General features: G+C 37.5%; 1 protein-coding gene across 1 annotated transcript in view; it reads right to left on the reverse strand.

Moving 5' to 3' along the window:
• CISD2 (CDGSH iron sulfur domain 2) overlaps nucleotides 1–5771 on the reverse strand; it is a 20533-nt gene extending 14762 nt beyond the window's left edge. The window contains exon 1 of the mRNA XM_074273793.1: nucleotides 5605–5771. Within this exon, the coding sequence (XP_074129894.1) occupies nucleotides 5605–5707 (103 nt within the window). The 5' untranslated portion in view covers nucleotides 5708–5771. The remainder of the gene's footprint in view (nucleotides 1–5604) is intronic.
• Nucleotides 5772–14931: the final 9160 nt, after the last annotated feature.

Below are 14931 nucleotides of genomic sequence, written 5' to 3' on the forward strand. Positions count from 1 at the left end.
GTATTCCAACATCTTCCATGGGAAGTCTTTAAACAAAACCTTAATGGCCATTTTTCAGACATTTTGGTTGTAGATAGGGAATAGTTTTCCAAACACTAGTCCAAATGGATTAGATTAACTCTGAAGTTCCTTTGAATAATGATAGTCTATAATTGTGAAATTGAAAGAAAAATAGTGAAATCAGCAACATCATGTTTAGGGAGGAAATAATAAAGGTAAATTATGGATAAGGTTAAGTTTGTGGTTTTTAGATTTGCTTGGCTTTTGTTGGGGCCAATTTCATTAGTGCAGGGTTACTGCAACATGTAACTCTGATAAGTAAACCCCTTTTACTAATGTACATCAGCAACTATTTATTCAACAGTTCTTAGTCTTAAAAAGTTGAATTAGAAGATCAGGTCGCTTGCTCAGGATCACAAATCTAATATGTGCAAGAGACTGGACTTTAAACCATCTTGACATCAAAGTTAATTCTCATACACTACACAATGTTTGCTTTATGAGTGCAAGGTAAAAGTCAGATGTCCAGGTTCTGTTGTCTTAAAACCAGCTTGAGATAGAGCTTTTAAACTTAGAGAAGGGGGGAAAAACAAAAATGGAGAGAAAAGCATAGGATTAAAGATACATATTTAGAAGTCACTTATACTCAGATGGTAGTTGAAGCTGTGGGAATAAAGGAAATTACCAAAGAAGAAAGTAAAGAGGAGAAAAGGCTCTTTCTGATCTCTTATTTTATCCTGGAGAACATCCATATGAAGATTTTGAGCATACCAAGTCATTCTGAGTATTATAAATAGCAAAAATAGCTATAAATGACACAAAGAAAAACATTATCTGCATCCAGAAAAAGAAATGAGGAATAAAAATGCACATAACTTTACACATACACACAATTTGTGTCTAATGGTAGCCATCTCTAGGGTGAAAGGTGGCAACAGTAAAGAGAAAAAAAGAAATTCACATGATAACTTTGTCATTTATTTAAAAGGAATAGTAAATTGTACACAGTAGATTTGCAGCTTCATGTACAATCATCTTTTTATTATATTGTTATAGAAATGTTTTATTCCATAAATTTAAAATAGTTTTTTTTAATTTAATACAAAACTAAGAAGACAGCCCAAGAGTGTGAAGTCTCTGAAGCAAGAATCTTAAATATCCTGTAAATTAGGATGATCAAATGCAGCAAAAGTGAAGAACTGAAAAATGGCCCCTGAAATTTGTGATTATGACATTATTGGTTACTATTGAGAGTATAGTTTGAGAAGAAAATAGATGATTAGCAAAAAAATGGAAACATCAGATACATAGAAAGATAGAACTGCAGGTAGATGGGATGAAAGGGACAAGAGAAGGGTTTTTTAGGATTGGTGAGCCTAGAATATTTTTATAAGCAGATGGTAGGGAGGCAGCAGTCATAAAGATACTGATGACTAGGGAAGAGGGAATGACTCCCAGAACAAAATTCTGGAGAAAGTGAAAGGATTTAAAAAAAAAAAAAATGTGAAAGGATATAGGATCCAAAAAGGATCTAACCTTAGGGAAATAGAGATAATTCTTTGGTGCCCAGAGGAAAGGGAAATAACTGCTTGTTGGCTTAATTTAAGAATAAACAGAGAAGGAGGTGAGAGGAATGGGTTTCAAGTGAGCTACTCTCAATTAAATGAAAAAAAAAATAAGTTTCACCACAAAAAGAACCAAAACTTAACACCAAATGGACACAGTTTCTTCACCAGAAAGTTAAAAAAATGGGAGCACATGAGAATTTGGATAGGCTTAACTGAGAAAACAGATGGGCTATCCAAGTGCTACATTGTTATCAATATATGTAAGAAAACAGAAGAATGCCTCTCTGGCATTAAAAGTTAAGAAATCATGAGTTCAGATATTGCCTGACACTAGTTGTGCTACAAGTCATTTAACTTCTTTGGGCTTCAGTTTCATTTATAAAATGAGGGGATTGGATTTGATGACCTCTAAGGTACCTTCTAGCTCTAATGATACTATGATACTGTGGTTCCATGATTTCCAGGGGAAAAAAAATAGAATAAGACTTGCATAGAATTAGAATATATAGAAAGATTACAATCTACACTAACAAAGAAAGAACCTATATAGATGAAATCACCTACCTAACTGGTTTTGACTCAATCAGATAATTCAGCACTAGACTGTCAACAGATAATTTCACTAGATAAAACTCTTATTTAGTACAATACAAATAAAAAAACAAAATATGAACATTGACAGCCCCAAGGAGTGTCACTCTATCCAGTCTGAGAGAACTACTAGCATACCATATTAAGGTCTTAGATTGTTATTGTATCCCTGGGGATACACAGTGTCTACCTCACTTTATGGTTCAAGGCAACAAATCTTTGCAAAGAAGCTCAATTTAACCACCGTGTTTGAAATCTAGCACTATACTGTTTTCCAGCTTCAGTCAAAACAGTTTTTAAGTGTTAGAGGACCTATTCAGATGAGTTTAAAAAAAAAAAAAATCAAATCCAGTAATTGCAATAAATTCATTCTAGTCTTCCTGGATACAGATAAGTTCTGTTTAAGTACTTAAATACACTTTGTAATCAAGAATACCAGTATGTTTACTAGGAAATGCAGCATCATGATGAGAGAGCATGTGACTGGAAAAATACTGTGTGATGTTAACATGAGAAGAAAGGACACATGGAAAATGTAGCAGGATTTATGTCCCTGGAACATTTTAAAAAGAATTCAATGGTGAAAAAAAAGTTGCTAGACAAAGTCCACTTTATTCACAAAATTAATACCACAAAGTAACTTCCACATTGAAGAAGTTTCACAGAGGCTACACAGACTTCTAAGTCTTTGATATACTGTACAAAAATGTCAGTAAAAACTGTCTTTTTACCAAAATTAATTTGTCTACTTGAAAATCAAAGTGGTCATAAAACAATGGCTACTTCCAGACACTAAACAAATGGGAAATTCAAACACTTAAGTGTTCAAGAAAGATTATTAAGTGTATGAAAAACACAAAGATGGGGCAGCCAGGTGGCACAGTAGATAGAGTAACAGCCCTGAAATGGGAAGGACCTAAGCTCAAATCTGGCCTCAGACACTTAACACTTCCTAGCTGTGTGACCCTGGGCAAGTCACTTAACCCCAACTGCCTCTGCAAAGAAAAAAATAATAATACAAAGATGGTTATGAGAGTATGAGGAAGAAGAGAGATGTCAGGTTTCACGGAAGTTAAGATTTCAACAGGCAGAAATAACAGAAGGACACCCTAGGCAAAGTGTAGAGTGTTTAAGGGAACAGTATATGGCTATTTAGAGTATGTAAAGGAGAAAAATATGAAATAAGGAATTAAAGAATGGTTAGCGCCAACTTGTGGAGTCACAGAATGCCAGGTTGTTTGAATTATATTTTGTAGATAGAAGCAGTCACTGAAAATTTTTGAGAGCGATGGAATATCCTGGTCAATATATAATCAGTGAGATGTGATATATATAGTCAGTAAGATGTGAGCACTTATCTGGAAAGAATGGTATTGAAGGGGGAGGGAAACTGTTCCCTTTAAGATTATCACTCTGAAATTGTGTTCCCTTATGATCTGTGATTCCTTTTGGTGTCTCCCCCCAGATAAATTATCTTTCGGGGATGCCAGACTCTGATTCAATTAGAAATCTTGGCCAAAAAGCAAACCTTTGAAGTGTTGTTAATGCCAATAGGAGATCTGGGAGGGATACTGATAAGCATCTAGGCCTGGGAATCTTGGCTTTCTGAAGCCTCAAGACTCCTTTTAAAGGGCATTTTCTAAACTCACTCTTTTCTAAACTCACTCTGCAGAATGTCTAAAGCAGCTTGCTCAGCTGCTAGGATCCTGCCCAAGAATGCATTCTCTTCTCAGTATCAGCCTCCATTTACCTAATAGGACTTTGCCACTAAAGAAGTCAGTCTCTTAGCAGAACTGGCTTCCTGACCAAGAATAAACTTTCATTCTTGACAATTAATAATTCAGGGTTTCATGAATTCTTTCAAGAAGAACCTCTGCCCCGACCATAAGAGGATTTTAACAACTCTGACTGCCACTAACCTCATCATTATGAGGATCAAATGAGATAAGATATGTAAAGTACTTTGTAGACCTTAACCAAAGAAATTCTGGCTACTATTTGTGTAAAATGTTGCACATATTGTCAAACGATGTTTTTGTGTGGGCTTGTTTGAACTGCTTTTTCTTGTTTTCTTTGTTAATATTTTAGTTTAAAAAGATGGCTTGCTGAGTAGGGAAGAAGGAATGTATTTAGAAATGAAGGCAATAAAAAACAAAAAAAGTTTTAATAAAAATTTTAAAACTACCTATCCATCAGGAAAATTAACCTATTATAAATTAACTCAAGAAAATACTTTACAATTTAATCAAACACACTTTGAAGTGAACAGACTAGTCAAGTCCTTAATTTCAATTTTTAAAAACTAAAACAAAATCAGCAAAACAAAAAACTCCTCTATACTATTTGTTACACTATAAAGAGGAAGTAACTGAATCTAGCTACTTTAAAAGAAAAACAATACTTATAAATCTATTTAAAAAAAAAACTAAAGTGATCTTGAGTTTCAATACAAAAGGTTAATTTTGTGAGTTTTTAAATGTTTACATAATATAATTGAAACACTATGCCTAGTTTTCTTTGTAATCCTATGTAACTAGTAAATTTTAAAATACTAGTTTGATAAGAAGTCTATTAGCCTGCCAAAGTACAGTACACAAAATTAAGAATTTTTATAATAAAAGAACCTCTCACCCACTAAATAGTTAAGTCTTTGTACTTTCATCAAAATGAAGAAAATACTAGACAAAGGTTCATAGAGTTAAAAAAAAAAAAAAGAAAAAAGAAAAATGTGCTAATTGAATTTCAATGTAACTGATTTCTTTGTAATTCTGTACATTTCTAAAGCATTTAAAAAACCACACAACTGCCACCCCCACCAAAAAAGAAAAAAAAAAATCGAGCTTAAGAATCCTTCTAATCGAGTCACTCAGTTCCATTCCACACTTTCACTTTTAGATTCAAGCCCCACACAAGGACCGTACCAGAGTTCGGGATTACTCCCACACTACAGCCAATGCAGGCCATTCTAGTTGAACTTTTTTTTAGTGATGGTGCACCTTTTTATCCTTAAATTATCTAAGTCCAGTTAGCCAAGACCCAACGGAAAGGGGAGGGGCAGGCAAAGCCTTGAAGGCAGCTTAAGTCAACTCGTCAGTGAAGAGCCGGTACCCAAAGATCCCGCAAGGGGGAAACTTTGCGAGCCCCACAGGGTGAACCCGGCTCGGAGTGTAGAGGTCTAAGAAAACAAGCTCTATAGGCAATGATGCAGCAATACGCGCAGGCGCAAGAGCCCTAAATCACTCCACTTCCCAGAGCAACACATGGTCTCGCGAGGAAAGCCCGCCCCCGAGCGTGCTCCATTCCCTCTTCCCCTCCCCTCAGTGGTAGAGGGCAGGTCGATTGTTAGTGGGGACAAAGCCTATATTTAAAAATTAAGACAGTTAATCTCCATCTCTCCCTCCCCTCATATAGATAATACACGCACATAGTCCTCCAGTTTTTTTACCTGTGAGTCGGGCGAACCCGGTAATGCTCTCCGGGACTGGAAGACGTTTGAGGTAGGCTGGGAGCTGCACCTTTACGATGCGGGCCACGCTCTCCAGCACCATTCTGTTTCCAAGCAGCGTACGTTCGGCTTACGGAGGGGACTCTGACTGCTACTGCGCCTGCGCCGCGATCTAGGACGCTTTCAGTCACCGGGCTCGAGTATCTCGGGGAGGCGGATCGGTGGTAGGCACGCAGCTAAGGAGCGGTGATCTGCCGGGTGCTGATTGGTGGAACGGCAAATGACGTAGGAAGAACGAACGTGAGCCGCTGACTGAGAAGTTGCAAATTGGGCCTACCTTTTAGAGAGTTCAACCTTGTGGAAATGTGGAAGCTGAAGGGAGAACACGCGCGCGCATATGCTTGAGTATGGGCGTACCCGGGATTTACTTAGCTTCTTTTTGTTTCGACTTATCTTTCTCTGAGGGACCAGAGCCACTGCCTGGGCCTGAAAATGAGTATTGACTGAGGCCAAATTATATGGCCCACTTCACCTTCTGCTTTCCCCAGTATACCCAGTTACCGGACAAGGAAACTTAACAGTTTTTTTGGTTGTTTTTTTTCAATATCAGAAATGGCTGAGGAAATACTCCCTGTTATCAGAGTTCCTCCAAGTCAAGCTAATAAACACTTATTAAGCGAATACTGTGTATGTGCAGAGCAATAACCAATAATTAGGATTTATGTAGCATTTAAAATGCTAATGGCATTTTGCAAAGCATTTGGTATTTGTTAAATATCATTTAACCTCAAAACAACACTATGAAGTAGATACTGTATTTTACAGATAAGGAAACTGAGGCCAACGACCCTGAGATTAAGAGTCTCATGCTCTACCGACTGAGAGTGACTGCGCACTTTTGTGTACAGTATAAGATTTTACACACTACTGGAATACCTTTTAATCCGCAGGGTCAGTCAATAGTAGAGAGAAGAAACAGAGATATTAAGACACTCCTCCAAAAACAAAAGAAAGGGGAAGCCACGGGTAACCCTAGAGAACTTCTAAATTTAGTTCTCTATATCATTAATTTTCTAATTTTTGACAAAGATGCACTGGCTCTGGCAGACAGGTTTTATAATCCACCAGAAGGGCAGTGTCCAGTGCAAGCAGCTCCACTATCTTTAGATAAATGCCAGGTGATGTGGAGAGATCCAGAAAGTGGTGAATGGAAGGGACCAGATAGGTTAACTGCTTGGGGGAGAGGGTTTGCTTGTATTTCTTCAGATGGAGAAGGAATCAGATGGGTGCCAACGAGTCGTATTTGCCTTGTCCATTGGAGAGAGACAGAAAAAGAGAAAGACCTCAAAACAAAGGAGAAAATCTAAGAAACATCTGACACTGAAAGAGCATGGCTAATAAGAAGACTGTTAAAGAACTTTAAAACCAGCAGCAATCATTGGACTTCCTAACACATGATGAGACTAATGGACAATGGACTTATGGACATTTATAAATTCTCAATTTATGATTATTTGATCATGTTATTTGTTACATACTTCTAGCATGTGTTATGTTACTATGTTACTATATTACTATGTGTTTATGTAATCTGTGTAATTATGTGTAATGCCTCCCATATTGATGGGTTTATGTTTCAAGGTCATGACAACCCTATGTTCTAAATCAAAAGAAAGGGGGAGATGTTAGGTTCTTACTAAGTGCTAAGCCGGTACTTGACAATTCTCTAGTTCCGGCCTTTACTGGGAGTTTTACTTGTGAATTCCTGGGGAAGAGCTTGCATGCTTAGGAGGAGCAAGTTCATTGGTTGAAGTAATTTTTCCCAGGAGCCCTTGCATTATCCCACGCCCATTCTCTGGGAGGATAAAAGAGGGCAGCTCTGGAAGAAAAAGAGAGTTTTGTCTGGACAAGACTTGAGGCTGCTCTCTGCAGGAAGGGAAGTCGGCTCTCTACAGGAAGAAGAATCTTTCCAAGAGATTTGAGTTGACACAGCAGATCTCCTCCCAGAGAGCAATCGGCAGCTTCTGGAGACAACAGCACATTACAAATGAGTAGATATGTCTTTTCAAATGCCAAAGGCAGCATTTTATTTTTTATCCTGAAGCATAAATCCCTCCACTGATTCCCCATTAATTGGAATCTCCACTCCTCATTACATAGCCTGTCACTCCTCCCAGGCAGCTTCCATTCTAGAAGGGGAAAGATAACAATGGAGGCCCCAACAAAGAAATATTCTTTTCAAATCTCAGGCCACCACCCCTGATTATAAAAGTCAAGGAGCTTACAATTTTTTTGGGGGGGGAGGGCAAGGACCTCCCCCCTTGATAAAAGTCTATTAATCCCTACATAGATCTCCTTACACAGGATGGATAATTAATCTCTGAATTTTCTGCTAATTCTTCTGATAAGGTTGTTTTTAGGAGTGAAACTTCCAATTGTAATACATTCCTCCTCTTCCTGCCATTAACTCTTCTAGAATCATTCCATTTCCCCATGCCATTCTGCTAGCATAAGTAACTATTCTGCTATTCCCTTCCCTACTTCTCTGGTGTAACTTATCCAATAACATTTACTCACCAGAGTAGGAATGCCCCCAGTCCAGAACTACATTTCTAGTCTTTAATTCACCAGTAACTATCCTTGAGTAAATTCTTCTTGATTCAGTCTTTCTTACTTCATCAAATGCCAGTTCCTGGGCAAAGCAGATTTGAGAGTGCTGCCTCTACAATACCACCCAAAGTTTGCTTGGGATAATGATCATCCCTAAAAATTTGCCAGAGCTACCCTCAGTTATATTTCAGATTTGGGTATATGCCACTACAATTCCTAAATTTGGAATCTTCCACCCTGCCATGAGAGACAAGTTGATTGATCTCCAGCGCTAAGGGGCTAATATAGTGTGGCTTATTCCCTCACAGAAGGGAAAGGTAAAATAAAGTGTTGCAATTATCCCTAGGAATGTTTTTTGGGGAACAGGAGGAATTCACTTTGGGTTTTTCCATACCCAAAGGGAATGGTAATATCTGGGCATGAGGCAACCAGTAGCAGACATAGAAATTGCTTTTTGTTCAGACTCTTTACAGAGTACTTTACTAATTCTACCCAGGCATTGGTGTCTCTCACTTGCCTTAAGTCCTTAACTTGATTCCAAGTTTTCCTAAACGATCTATACCTATTACATATATAACTGACTTACTCTTTGATCTGCATTTTCTAAATGTCTAGCCCTTGTAGCAAATCAAACATTATTCCAAATCAGACAGATAGTTCCATAAAACCTCTTTATTTGGAGGTATAGGTGCAATTGTATCTATTTGTCAAGGCTAGTCAAGCCTCTACAATTCTACAATACTGAATTGTTTGATATCATTCCCAATAATGTGTTCTTATCCTAACTCCCAAATACTATTGCAGCAGGGGAGTAGCATTAATCCTATATAACCTGTTATGATATCGGAGCCACCTGCCAATAGCTACTGGAAGTCTAACTCAGACCTGTCTTCATGTGAGAGGATTTTAATGATATAAGGAGACTGAGAGACAGTTGCTGTTCTCTGATCTCTCTCCTCTTCCCTCTGCCTCCAATTTATTTCATTTCCCATCCACAAGCAACACCTGTGTCAGTAAAGGCTGCTTTGCAATTCCTTTGAATGTTATGATTCACAGTTGTGGAGGTTCTTGGAGAATTGACCTGCCCCTTCACTTAGCCATGGTCCTTAACAATAGCCTTCCCCTTTCATAGAATTGATGGACTCCTTACAGGGAACCCATTTAGACAGAGTAATTTAGAGTCCATTCACCAATCATTTCCAATTCCTTCCCAACAAATGAAGCCCAAAGGGCATGGGGCAATGATCTCATCTTCTGAATCTACTTCCTGCTGAGAATGCATGTTGAGCTGGGTCATCCCACAGAGTCCCATTTGAAGGGGCTTGAGCTGATTGAAGATCCAATGGGTTGAGTCAGACCCCTGAAGGTGTCAATAACAACTGTCTAGTGCTGGTTATTTGAAGGTGAATTTCTCAAAGTCTAGAGGAAAACAAATCTAAGAGAACTAGAGAGAGAGAATAAGTACAAAGAGCAGAACCCTTATTCTTGGGAGGTATACTTATACCTTCCCAGAAGATTCTGTAAATAGTCAGTTAGGCATCATCTCTTTTAATAAAGACTGCATTTTACCCTGAAAGCAATTTTCAGAAAAGAGGATTCTCATCAGAATAACCAAGGTATTCACAAAATCCTTTATAAACAGGTCTCACCTATCAAAAACAGGATATTGTGTTAGAAGAGATTAACCCAAACTTTTACATGAGGCATATGTGTAAAGCCTCTCTGCCAGTATTTTTTTTTTCAAGATATAACTCTTCTTTTGCCTTAGCAAACAGACTTTGATCTGTTGTTGGATGAATTGGGGAAGGCCACTATAGATTGACCAGCAGCTTTTCAATATAAATTATTCAAAAGAAAACACTATACACACTGTACAAACAAATGTTATTCCCACATTAGTAACAAAGTGACTTTCATTGATGTAACAAAATATTCCATAACTTGAATCCCTTTAAGAAAACTTGAGTATACTAAAATTCTCTTCTCTAAACCATCAGAAAGATATTTCAGCTTTGGTTTCAATAATTTATAACAGTGGACATGTATACATATATTGTATTTAACTTATACTGTCACATATTTAACATATATTGGTTAACCTGCCATCTGGGGGAAGGGGTGGGGGGGGGAAGTAGGGGAAAAGTTGAATCAAAAGGTTTTGCAATTATCAATGCTGGAAAATTACCTATGCATAAATTTTTTGTAAAAATAAAAAAAATTTAAATAATCTATAACAGTTACATATACAGCTGTATCTATTGTTTCTTTTATATTTACATAAGGTCTTTAAGGACCTTATTTCATACAGACATATATATATCTAGCAACATATAGGTGACTAAGCCAAATAACTCATTTACCTAATTATAAGATATAATGACTATATATTTTCAGATTGAAAACAGCAATCTATTACATATTGAACTGTGCTTATGGCTACTATTGACTAATAAATTATAGAAATTTGATATAAGAGGAAAAATTGGGGGTCACCAGTTGGCTATACCAACTTAGTAATCCATTTGAGTAACTTAATGATATTTCTCCCAAATGGTGGGTTACTAACTTAATTCAGATAATCATTCACAAATTCAAAACTCAAAAGAGCACCAATTATAATCCTGAAATTTCATCTCCATAAGTTTCACTAGTCAGAGATTTTTAGATCCCATGTGCCTGCATTGCAGCACAGTCAAAACTAGACACTTGGGCTATTAGGTTGAAATCCTGCTCTAAATACTTCAAGAAAGCATATTTGCTATCATATTTATTAAATAATGAGACCATGATGCACCTAATAACTTAATTTGTTGAATTGATTTTGAAATAACTATTTTTAGAGAATTTGCAGTTGACCAGAAATCTAACAAACTTCTTTTAGATGTTCCTTGCATTGCTAAGCAGTCAAACCTTGGATAATAGCATCAGGGATGACTTTGCTTAAAACACAACCACAGGTTTGAAAAATAAAAACAAATGTTCAGTTATTAACACCATATAAATGTAAGTTATTCTTTTAAAAAATAGAAGCAATTAATGTTAAAGCAATTTCTTTTAACTAAGGGGATGGCCAAGGTTAGGGTGAGCTCCAGTGAGTGAGTTTGTTTTCTTAATACTAAGAAGCAGCCAAACCAAGTGAGGGAAGTATAGACTAAGCTTTCACCTTCCCAAGCCAACAGATCATGCAAGTGACTAATATATAATTTTCATTCCTAAATTTCAGACTAACAACCAAAAATTCCCAATGAAAAATCTTCAGAAACCTAAAGATGAAGAGACAGGAGCTCTATACACAGAATCAAGCTTTCTACAAACCTGGCAAGTTCACAAACCAGAGGAATTAATCCCAGAGCAAGGGTTAAAGTGTACCTCCCCTGCCTGTCTGAATAACTTCACTTTAGAGTCCCAGAAGCAGACAGGGAGAAGACACAGATACAGTTCAGCTCCACACTTTGAAGAGATGGTCCAGTCTAAAATCCAAATTATGTCAAATTCCTGAGATCCACCCTCTGTAGGTCTTGAAAAGTTGCACCTTGCCCATGTTCTGTCAAGAATCCCAGTCATATCCCTGATGTTAAGCTTCCCCACAAAATCTACTTATGGGCTATCCCATGACTGCTATCTTCCTTTGGATCAGTCCCTTTCCCCTTTCTCCATGTGTTATCTCTCCCAACTCCACTATGCTTCCCCATCCCTTTCTCCTCTTTATAGCCAACTATTTTAGGATGTGGTGCCCTTCAGGATTCAGTTTGCCAGCTGTACCAACCTCATAGGGTGTTCCTTTCTCCTGGCAAATAGCAAGTTCCAGTAAGAAACTTGCCCTTTCCCTTTTCTATGCTCTCCCACTCTATTTCATATTTACTATCCCTGGTGTCTATTGTATCCCTCCATTTTGTCTGTACCTCTTCCTTAAATAAGCTTGCCTTTTACAAAAGAGAATGTCCAATGTAAATTCTTCATGTGACCAAACCCAAACTTTTGGTGCCTATCATGATCTGGTGTCTACATAATCCACATAATATTTAACAATTTTAGGTTTCAATATTATGACAATGATCCCAAATATCTTATGTAATAATCTCACAATTTTCATAAGTGATAGCAAAATAGACATAACATAGCCTGTCACACAAATGAACAGGATTATCATAGCAATTATAGTAAAGTTTCCAATTTTATTTTATTTTATTTTTTTGTCTCTATTATTTTTTAATTGTTTTTATTTACCAAATATATGCATGGGTAATTTTACAACATTGACAATTGCCAAACCTTTTGTTCTAATTTTTCCTCTCCTTCCCTCCCCCCATGGCAGATTGATCAACACATGTTAAATATGTTAAAGTATAAATTAAATACAATATATGTATACATGTCCAAACAGTTGTTTTGCTATACAAAAAGAATCGGACTTTGAAATAGTGTACAATTAGCCTGTGAAGGAAATCCAAAATGCAGGTGGACAAAAATAGAGGGATTGAGAATTCTATGCAGTGGTTCATAGTCATCTCCCAGAGTTCTTTCGCTGGGTGTTGCTGATTCAGTTCATTACTGTTCTATTGGAACTGATTTGGTTCATTTCATTGTTGAAGAGAGCCACGTCCATCAGTATTGATCATCATATAGTGTTGTTGTGGAAGTATACAACGGTCCTGCTCATTTCACTCAGCATCAGTTCATGTAAGTCTCTCCAAGCCTTTCTGAAATCATCCTGCTGGTCATTTCTTACAGAACAATAATAACATAATGTAAGAGCCCTTTAAATGGGTGGGCACGGTGCATCGGGAGATTGAGGCCCGAAAGTAATTTCTGTGGATATTAGGACTGCCCTTGGGCGGGATCCTGGCCATATTGAGATAGCTTCGTAATGGGTGACTCTCTCGCTGATTGGCTGTGTGTGTGACCTCACAGGCCCTATGTAAGCCCACTACAGGCAGCAGGCGGTCCTCTTTAATCTGGCGTTCTTCACCCTGGCTCCCTAGCCTGGGTGGCCAAGCCAAGATGGGTAGCCAAAAGAGGTAAGGGTTTTGGTAGTGAATACATGGGTCTTCTGATCAGGTGTTCACTCGGGAACCAACAAGTCAGGGCATCAGTCAGGGCATTATGTGAGTAGGTATAATAAAGGCTTTTAAGATTACATGTGGCTGTTCTTGAGTGCGCTACCGGTTATTAAGCTATAGATTCAAGAGATTGTGGCCAGAGACCTTAGAAGGCCTCAGAGGAGGCGAGCCGGGTAGAGTTCACACTGCAAAGGACAGTGGTCAAAGGTGCTCTGGTGGGTCTAGGACAGACTAGTAATTGTAACTGCCAGGAGAGCACGTTACAACATAATATTCATATACCACAATTTATTCAGCCATTCTCCAAATGATGGGCATCTACATAGTTTCCAGTTTCTGGCCACTACGAAAAGGGCTGCCACAAACATTCTTGCATATACAGTTCCCTTTCCCTTCTTTAAGATCTCTTTGGGATATAAGCCCAGTACTGGGTCAAAGAGTATTCACAGTTTAACAAAAGTTTCCTATTTTAGCACACACACCAATTTTTAAAAAGTTATTTTAAAAATCAATACTTTAGCTTGTGAGATTCTGGATGTTCCATTCAAACTATTTATTAATTGCTTTTGAAAGTTAATCTTCCTTGTCCTTTGTTTTAAAATCATTTTTAAACTTTAAGATTCACAATATAGGTCACAATATAAATCTCTTTAGACCAAATTTCATAAAATTTATACATATGTCCAGCACAGCTGACTAAATTTTAAAGCATAGCTCATAATTTTTACAAATTACCCAATATACAATTTAGAAAACAACATATTTCATCTAATTAGGAGATACAAATATGTGACCTCTTTAGGTAAGTTACCAAAGAACTTTGTTTTAAGAAATGACAGAGGAACCCTGAAATTGTCTCTCTCTGACTTTGAAGGTACCACATAAGATCTTCTCCTTGAACTTAGAGAAGCTCTCCCCGAGAAAGACCTACCCTAGGGAATCAAGATAAGTAATTTCATTCTGTTATCCTGAAGCAGACCAGCACAACCTACATTAATAACACTCACTATGATTACACCTTTTATTGAGTTGAAGATTAGTCTAGGACTATTCATTCAATTGGAAAATTTCTATTCAATTCAAAGATTTCGGTCTAATTTCAACTTAAACTGCCCCCAGTTACTAGCCAAAGTTTCAAAATATAAAAAGGGGCAACTTGGGGCACTTCTTTGCAGAGGCCCAAAACAGGAATCATGCCAAGCCAAGAGACCTCCTTTGGCACAGCTGCCTGTGAGAACCTTCTGCCCACTGAGAAGGGATTCTCTTCTCAGTGTCAGCCCCTCTTTATCTTTTTTACCTATTTCCCTAACAGGACTACACTCCTCTTTACCTCTCTGCAGGGATTTCTCTGCTAGGAGATTTCTCTGTTAGGAACTTTACCTCTCTCTGTCAGGACCTTGCCACTAAGAAAGTCAGTTTTCCTAGCAAAGGCTGACTTCTCAATTCCAACAATAAACTTCTTTTTGCCAGTCTAACTTTTCGGGTTTGTAAATTCTTTTACAAAGAGCCTGCACTAACGAGAAAGGGTTCCCACAACTCTCTGCCCTGCACTGAACCTCATCATACCCATTGTTTGTTTGTTTGTTTTTTACTCCAAATCAAATACAGATTTAAACTTCCAGTTGCTACTGGAATATACTATATTAATATTCATATA

Source organism: Sminthopsis crassicaudata, chromosome 6, assembly GCF_048593235.1.
Source record: "Sminthopsis crassicaudata isolate SCR6 chromosome 6, ASM4859323v1, whole genome shotgun sequence".
NCBI lineage: Eukaryota > Metazoa > Chordata > Mammalia > Dasyuromorphia > Dasyuridae > Sminthopsis > Sminthopsis crassicaudata.